The sequence below is a fragment of the Balaenoptera musculus genome, chromosome 10 (assembly GCF_009873245.2).
Source record: "Balaenoptera musculus isolate JJ_BM4_2016_0621 chromosome 10, mBalMus1.pri.v3, whole genome shotgun sequence".
NCBI classification, from domain to species: Eukaryota; Metazoa; Chordata; class Mammalia; order Artiodactyla; family Balaenopteridae; genus Balaenoptera; species Balaenoptera musculus.
In genome coordinates this window covers 47,067,600-47,076,342 of record NC_045794.1, presented here as the reverse complement: position 1 = coordinate 47,076,342, position 8,743 = coordinate 47,067,600, and the positions used below count along the sequence as shown (strand labels likewise).

The 8,743-nt window shown below is 41.9% G+C and overlaps 1 protein-coding gene across 6 annotated transcripts in view; it reads left to right on the top strand.

Moving 5' to 3' along the window:
* The first annotated feature begins 254 nt into the window (after window positions 1–254).
* The window catches only part of LRIG3 (leucine rich repeats and immunoglobulin like domains 3), a 47,310-nt gene continuing 38,821 nt past the window's right edge, over window positions 255–8,743 (top strand). For 3 of the 6 annotated variants that reach the window (XM_036867053.1, XM_036867054.1, XM_036867052.1), the window contains exons 1-3: window positions 271–771; window positions 6,493–6,564; window positions 6,781–6,855. In XM_036867053.1, the coding sequence (XP_036722948.1) occupies window positions 536–771; window positions 6,493–6,564; window positions 6,781–6,855 (383 nt within the window). In that variant the 5' untranslated portion in view covers window positions 271–535. Of the gene's footprint in view, window positions 772–6,492; window positions 6,565–6,780; window positions 6,856–8,743 lie in introns of those variants that run through there. The other 3 variants (XM_036867051.1, XM_036867055.1, XM_036867056.1) reach the window with 3 other exon arrangements.

The following is an 8,743-nucleotide window of genomic DNA, read 5'->3' as shown; positions in this document are numbered from 1 at the left end:
CATTTGATATATGTTTCCCAGGACGTAGTGGAGACTTCTGGCCCGAGAGGCTGGAAAATGTAACTCGGAATTTCCTACAATCTCAGCTCCGCTTTCTCAGCGCTCCGACCCGGGGCGGGAGCCTTGTTATTGTCACGTGGCCATGGGGGCGAAGCGCCCGGCAGGCCAATGGGCTCGCGCGGGCCTTGGCAGTCCCGCCCCTCGGCTCCGCCGCGCGGGGACTTGGCGCTCCGCCGCGGGGAGGAGGCGAAAAAGTTTCTTTTGCGGGCGAGGAGAGGCCTTGGCGCGCGGACGCTGCTCACACTGCAACTCTGCCGCAGCTGGCCGTTCTTTTCGGTTTCCCTCTCGCTTCCCCGGGGCATGAAAGAGCTTTACTGCCAGGACTAAAAGAAAGGGGTTTACCTGGGAGCGTTAGAGGAGGGCGCGCGCACACGGCCCCGAGCGCGGGCGTCCACTCCCGACTGGAAGTTGGTGCCGGGCCCCGAGCGCGCGCCGGCGCGGAGCCCGGGTCAGAGCGAGAGCCTGCAGGACCGCGATGGGCGCGCCGAGGCTCCGCGCACCCGCGGCGGCTCTGGGATTGCTGCTGTGCGCGGTGCTGGGATGCGCGGGCCCGGCCGAGGGCGGCGGCCGCGGGGCCCTGGGGCCGGCTTCTGGGGTCGGCGCAGAGCACCGGTGCCTCGTTCCGTGCCGCTGCCTCGGGGACCTCCTGGACTGCAGTCGCCAGCGGCTGTCGCGTCTGCCCGAGCCGCTCCCGCCCTGGGTCGCTCGGCTGTAAGTATTCATCCTGAGGGCGGAGGGGGAACCACTCGAGATTCGGGACTGCGGGCGAGGGGCCAGGATGCTCGGCGCGCAGCAGCCTTTTCCAGGGCACCTCCTCTTGGCCCAGGCCTCCAGCGGCCCTCCGCGGAGATGGAAAAGGAGCCGACCGGGCCTCAGTCTCCCTCCATCCCCCAGCGCCTGGCGGGCCGCGCAGGTGGCCCCTGAGTGCGCCCCACCCGGCCGCAGGTGGGCGAGGGGATGCAGCCGCTGACTACTCCCAGGGGCAGAATCGACGTCCTGCACCTGGAGCTCGCCAAGGGGGCTCAGATGCGCGCCCTGCCAGGCCGGGGCGGGAGAGTTGGCAACCTGCTGCCGCCGAGTTCGCAGTTCTCACTTTGAGAGGATGATCCCGGGGCTCAATAGTTTCTAACAGGTTCATGCCACTTTTCGTGTTCCCAACTAGTAATCGAACGCGCTCCTTTCGTTTGGGAAGCCCCCTCTACAGAGTTCGGTCACTGTCCAAGCTGTGGTGGACATCTTTTTGTTGTTCTTTACCCTGGGCTTAATTTCGCGTTAGTAAATTCCCCTCTTCGACCAAACTGTAAGAAGTTGGCAAGAGTGATCAATGGATAAGGAAGGGAAGGAACGAGAGCTGTTCCAGAACCGAGAGCGTGATTTCTGTAGCTTCTCAGCAGGTCCAGAAGGTTTAGGAGAGAGCGCTGGGTGCTGTTATGCAAGTGTTTGGATGCTAGTTGTGGAGTCTGAAAACCTGAAATCACTGCCAACTGCCAGAACGAGGAAGAAAATGTAGTTTAGGTCCAAATGTCATCTTATTCTCTCCCACTCTCGTTTTGTTAAAATTGGAAGATTGGTGCAAAATGTAAACAGTCAAAACTTGTGTTTCTTTTTTTTCAAAGTAGCTATCCTGTTAAAATAACAAAAGTGCAGTCCTTCCTTAATCCTTAGATTTGGCCGTAGCAGAATTGCAGTGGAAATTTGAAACGCTGGAAACAACTCTAGTCGACTGTCCTAACATCCAAATAATAGTGGTAGGAAGTTTGGTCAGGTAGTTTAAGAAATTGTGTTTTTAAATCACTGTGCTCATCAAAGTCTTTATTTGTGAATTGTAGAATTGTGGACCATCAAAAGCATGTTCTTTGTGTTAATATGCCTTAGTTTAATAAAAAAAAAAGTAGAAGTAGAGAGTTTTAGATTGATATGTAATCTCTTATCATGGGATGTCTTGTTTAGTAGTTTTTATTACAATTGAAGAAGGAGATAAGGGCTTTAACCTAAAGCAGGAAGACTTTCAATTAGTTGTGGCTAATTCTGTTCAATTGCCTCTTGTGGAGGTCATGTTGCCTTATTCATGAGATGTGAATGGCTCTATTGACATCATATGGAACTGAACATTTGAATGACTGGAGGTGAACATGTATGAATAATAGAGGGATGAGAAAGAGAAAGAATACAGTGCTTCCTGGGGTGTGTTTAGAAATGCTCGAATCATTCACCAGATCTAACTTATTATTCAGTAGTTTCTCAATGTTAAGTGGCCTATCGGATCATGCCAGTGTGCAGTATATTTTTGTGTGTGTGTGAATGAATGTCTCTTTTAAAAATTGGATGTCTTAAAAAAAAACACAACTGTATTGCTCTTGATTAGAAGTTGAGTTAAACCAAAAGGGGTTTGATACCTATTCAAACATTGTCTTAAAAGTAGCTGACCTAATTAGGATTTTGTTTTGCAGATAATTTGGTGGCACACTAACAACAAATTACAGTTTATTTGGTTAGCACAATCTTTAATTACATTTCCGCCAGCAGTAAATTGTCTTAATACAAGTCCACATTCCTTAAATGTATGCGAAAATAAGTTCCACTTGTACAAATAAGCACTACGCCTGTTGTCAGAAACCCTGCTGTGATCACTCATTGGACAGCTCTGTCATTCTTGTACTTGTGTGACTTTGTAGTTGTCACCAAACCATGTGGTCCAAATTCTTTATTGTAAATGTTTCTTTTGTTTGTGCCTCAAGCTCTAGAGGTCTCCTTTCTCCACCTTTGAAAGGAGCAGAAAAATACGTGGAATTGAGCTTTAACTTCTCTTTAACTTGGTATTTGGAGCAGGAGGCATAAGATAGCTGCTTCTTAAATTTTACATAATTTGAAAAGCTTTTAAGTAGACTGTTTCCAGAGTTCAGAAATAAGTAGAAAAATGCATATTATTCTTCCCCATATCTTAACTTCCTTTTCCTCAGGTAATTAAGAAAGTAAAAGTTCTCCTTAGGAGTACTTCATGAGAGCCCTCTTCAGAAAAAGTTTGGTGTCTAGCTTTTGTTTCATTTGTTGAATTGGTAAGTTAAAAACTTAATCTATTTAATGCACGTGTGTATGTATTTCTTTCCAGTTTATTCAGTTGTAATTTATGGCCATAGGAATCCCATGTGTGAAAAGTTGAATTGTTTGACCTGTAAAATAGTCATATTGTAGTTAGTTCTCTTTTCAAAAAGGAACTTTTAATCCTTTCATGAAAGTGGCTCTTAAAACAGTCACTATTTGCAGCGTTCCTTACAACTGCCTTTAAAAGCAGATTTGAATTTACATCTAGAGTGTGTGCTTACACAGAGTTGGGAACCCAAAGAGGAGTGCTAGTTAGAATATGTTTACTTAGCCAAAAGAGGGAAAAGTTGCCCAATTATCAAGAAGAGTTTCAAGTATTATTAAAATCTCAATGGAATTTCAGAACTATTTGTCTTCTCACATAGAAAGCTTTGAGTTAGCTGGGCTCAGGCAAAAAAAAGTCTGAAAGGTACTTTCTGCTGGTGTGGCTTCTTTAGTGTCTGCCTGTTATAAATCCTCTGGTTCGTACCAAAATTGGGGCTCGGGTTAGGGGTATTAGTCCTTATGGTTTTCACAGCTGTTTTTCTATATTTTCCAGACTAAAACTTGAACATAGCAGGCTGATTTATGAGTCACTTTGGATCAGTGTCTTAAAACAGCTACAGCTTGGCTTTTTGTTTTTCAGCTTTCCAGATTTCTGCTGAATTAGCAGCTCTGCAGGCCCCAGTGGGATTGATTAAGAAGCTGTGCTGGATTTGCATTTTAAAATTTGACTTGGAAGTCAGATTTCCAAATGCTAAAAGGAAGAAAATGAGAGCTGGAACCAAATGTTGTATATTAATTATTTTCCATATATATTTATTCGCTTGCTAATATGCAGGAAAAGAGACTTCTCTCTATTGTGTAGAGTTTGGTTTGCAAGTGTTTGACCAGCTGAGTTTTGGGTAAATAGTTCACACCTCCTTGCCTCGCCACCTTTCCCATTTATTAACCTCATTACAAAAAGTTTTTTAGGAAAGGTTTCTGAGGAAGATGTTCATTACTGGAACTCTAAAAACAAAGAATCTGCCTTCCTTATTGAATGTAATGGGGTTTAAGAAAACATCGACATTGTACAAGTTGAATTTGTTTTTAATGGTCTAGCCATGAAAAACAATACAAGGAGATTTAGGAAAATGTGGCATCCTTTAATCATTTCTGAAACATAAACTGTATTAAATCTAAATTTAGGTACATTAAAAGTTTCATGGCTTTAAGTATTTAGCAGTAAAAGTCACTTCAGGGGTGATTTTTTTTTTCTCCCCCATATAATGTGGTTTTAATAGTACACGCAGCTCTGGAATGGAAGTGTGTCACAGTAACTGAAATATTTAAGGTTGCCAGCTCCTGCTTCTGGATCAGAAGTGAGGGGTCCCCAGCATGTGCCCTGTTCTCTGAAGGCACAGTTTCTCATTTTACAGGTCTTTTGTTGGAGATTTCATCCTGTTACTGGTCAGAAGAAAAAAAAAAAAAAAAAAGTTAAAGCACGCAATCTTTTTATTTATTTATTTTTCCTCACGGGATTGCCCTGAGAAATAATCCTTAAAATGAAATGAAAAGTGGAATTTTCGTTTTTTCTAATCAAAAAGAAAATCACCTGTGTGAGCTGGAAATGCCAGATGGGTGCCCCCTTTCCACTGAACACTTGAAACAATAGGGGATGCAGTTGTAGGCTTAGTGCAACGTTCTTTAGTTGAGTGGGTCCAAATGAGCCTTTCTGTTGATTCAGGCTACCTCCCAGGTGAAGCCCTCTTTTCCACGGTTGTTTTTTAGAGCCTGTGGGAAATCTGTGACTGTCTGGGGTGCTAAAAGCACACAGGTTTTGTCTGAATCCTAACGTGAGCCGTGGGGCCCATGGTTTCCTTGATGAACTCCAGATGGATGCGAGCTGGGCCGTGAGGGAAAGTGTCTGGTTCCAGCGTGGGGAGCATGCACGGCAGTGGTTGTAATTGCAGGATTTTTATAGTTTAAAGACTGTGCCAGATTTTTTTTCATGTTATAACTCTACCGGAACAAATCTGCTCATGTCTGTTACTGTCTGGTAGGTCTTTAGGCAAACATGTTTCAAATAAAACCTTTTGCAAAAATTTTTTTTTTCCTTTTAGGTGAACTAGAGAAATCCAGGTTTATTGTCAAAACAAAAATTCAAAGACTGACAGGATCTCTGATTTCTAATTGTTACCCTAATGGATGTGCACAAAGTAACACTGTGCGTCTCTGGATGTGATTTCTCTGCCTTTTCTTTTGTTGTTGCGGGAGGCGTGCTTATGTATTAATATATAGCAAATGGTTCCTGCTTTTCTCCAATCAAGTCTGGTTATCTCTAACTTTGGTTATTCAAAAATCTTCACTTTTAAACACTGAAGGAATTAATCTAGGAAGGGTGGGTATGCCTCTTTCAGTGGGAGAGCTTTCAGCCATCCTGTTTGGCAGCCGGGTTTTCAGTAGCTGTTCAGCCATTTCATTTTCCTTAGACCAGTTTGAAGGCACTTAGTCAATGTTTTGACCAATATAACCAAGTATTTGCCGGATTTTGTTTCACATTTTCATCCTCAATGCTGAGCTGACATCCTAGCCTAGAGTACTGCATACGTAGGAGTTCGGTTGATGTCCTGTGGAAGTGGTTACTGAGTTATATTGAGTCTCTGAGTTAGAAGCAGGTTTGTTTTAATAATTGAAAAGAAATCTGATCATGGATTTCTGAACAGTCTCCTTAACTTTGTTAGGTGGTTGATGTGGTTTAAATTATACATTATATTGAGATATTGAGATTTGGATAATTCAGGAAAGCAGAGAGTTTGGGTTGTTTCCTACCTGCTCCACACACACACACACACTTTAAATAATTTGGTGCCTTAACCCAGGGAAACAAATATATGTGAAAAGGAATTTCTACTTTGTTTGACTGTAATAAGGACTCTGATGCTTAGTTTTGTGATAATAAAAAGGTTTCTTTAGAGGTTTTAGTTTCAGCCACCTGACTAATTAACCACTTTTCATAAGCTATGACTTCATCATATCAAGTTGGAAGTGAGGAGTTGGTAGTGGATGGGGAGGGTGAAACAAAACAACCAGTTAACAAAAGATCTGTTCACCCTGGACCAAAAACCATCTCCTAAAACATTTGCGGGCTTGGAGCATTTGAAGCTGCCAGCCTCCTGAACTAACTTTGTCCTCAGAGTTTGTATTTTGGAGTTTGCCCTCTCGTTTATGGGCAGGGTGGGCCAATTATTTCTTATGCTGTCGCTAGCGTCGAGAGAGAGTTCATAAATCCACTCTGTCTTGCACATCGTTAAGCACTAATAGTGATTTTTGGAAACTACTTATAATTTTATTTTTGTGTTTTCATAGGGACTTAAGTCACAACAGATTGTCTTTCATCCAGGCAAGTTCCATGAGCCACCTTCACAGCCTTCGAGAAGTGTGAGTTCAGCTATTTTCTGCTTGAGGTTTGAATCAAATGTACTACCCATCACAGTATTTAATTGTAAAGAACGTTTGGGTTACAGTGAATTATTTAAAACTTTTAACTTGGGAGGGATCTTTAATTTTATAAAGTTTTCACCTCTGTGGATTACAGATTGCATAATCTGCTTCTCTCTCTCTCTCTCTCTCTCTCTTTTTTTTTGGCACTTATAGGAAACTGAACAACAATGAATTGGAGACCATTCCGAATCTAGGGCCAGCCTCAGCAAATATTACACTTCTCTCCTTGTAAGTGAACGTTAGGAGGGTTTTGAATGTATGTTTGCAGGGACCGGGGTGGGGGAACAGTTCCATATGGGCTAGAGAACAGATCTTACAAGCAAAATAAGCTTCCTTTAAACTGGTTGACTTGTTTCCTAGCCTCTCTCTGTCTTGCTCCTAAATTTTAAGTATCATTGTAACCAGAACACTTTACACTATGCTGTTATTGCTGCTGTGGCCTTCAAGACTCAGAGAAGCCGCCTTCACCCCACAGGGACATGTATTTGATTATGGTGGACTGAGACTTAAATTCTGGTATCACTCAATGGTTGGCATGGGATCTGTGGATTCGGTATTACATAGTTCCTAGTGGAGAGTGATCGGAGTTATTTGGGGAGGAGAAATGGAGTTGGTAATGAAACATTGAGGTATCCTCTTTTATCCAAGTGTGGCGCCTGCAGTGGAAATCAAGGTCCAGAAACATCAAATCAAAATATTGACTTGATACAGTTAAAATTCAATAGGTCCTTGAAGTTAGAAATATCATTGCATGTTATTTTGCAGTTCTGAGTTTTCAGATAAGAGTAAAATTGTGTTAAATTTTGTGTATTATTAGGGCAGATCACGTGTTTATATTCATGCAGTGGAGATGTTTTGGAATAATTTTAACTTTTGGCCTTTAAAGACAGCATTTAGAATGAGCATGGTTTGATTTCTAAAATTAAATAGTCTACCACCTTAATCTTGAATAATTTAAAAATATATTTCAGCCACTGAAGTTTAAAATGTTTTCCTCCTTTAAACAACTTAAGAAAAAAAAGCACCATTGTTAGTTGTATCTGGGAAAGGTGTTAGGAGGGTTGAAATTGTACAGTAAATTTCAGGAAAGCTGTTCAATTAATTACAGTGATCACTACCCGATTGCTTACATCTGGTGATTTATAGAGGTTTGTTTTTACTGAGGGCCCAGGTCAGCTAAGTCACGGGTATAGCCACTGTGTCTGCTTTCCTCTGTTTGAATGAGAACTAAGTGACATTTGATACTGATGTGGTTTTTCCAAAGATCAGAAACAGAAAGGAATAAAAGAAAACGCAGTTGGTATTTGACAAATAAGCGCTGAATTTAAAAAAGGTTTTTATGCTAGCATTAATACCTGTTTTGGCTTTCCCAATTGCTTAAAATTTTGGAGTCTGAATGGAATACTGCTTTTGGTATCTTTAACATCTTTAGCTATTCTCATTTGACCGCTGAGGCCTATTTAAATCCCAGGGAATGCCACTTCCTTGCCCTGCTGTCCTTGTCCTGTGTATTGGCAGATACTGTCAGCATGTTCAGGGGGTCTTGAGGGTCACTGCGTGATTCATGGCTGAGAGGGTCTGCAGTGGAGTTTTGGAATCTGGGTGGGATGAGGAAAACAATCTTCTCTTTGGCATGGTATAGAGGTGAAAGCGTAAGAACTTGTAAGGAAATTAGAAAGTTTGATCAGAAGTAAATAACCTAGTGATTTTTACACTTTAAAGCTGTAGTTTGTAATTAGAAAACTAGAAACCTTCAATATCTGAGCTTTTCTCCATATTTTTGTTTGTGTTTCACTTTAGTGAGTGCTGAATAAACTTTACTGAACTCGAATAATCTCACTTTCTTCCCCTTAATTTGTCGTAGTACATCTAACCAGGGATTGCTTTGTTCCTCTTACATAATGATAGATTCTATTTATTACCTAGAACACATAGACTCTCCAAAGAGTAATTTGTGTCACGGGCCTGCTAATTCCATGTGCATAGTAAAAATTGTTTTTATATCTATGAAATATCTTGAAAAATTTACTTCTCTGGCTGTCCTTTTCTGTAAATGTTTTGTTTCTTCTGTAGGCTTCTTTGGATTTCGTAATACATAGTCATTGTTTCTAAAGCA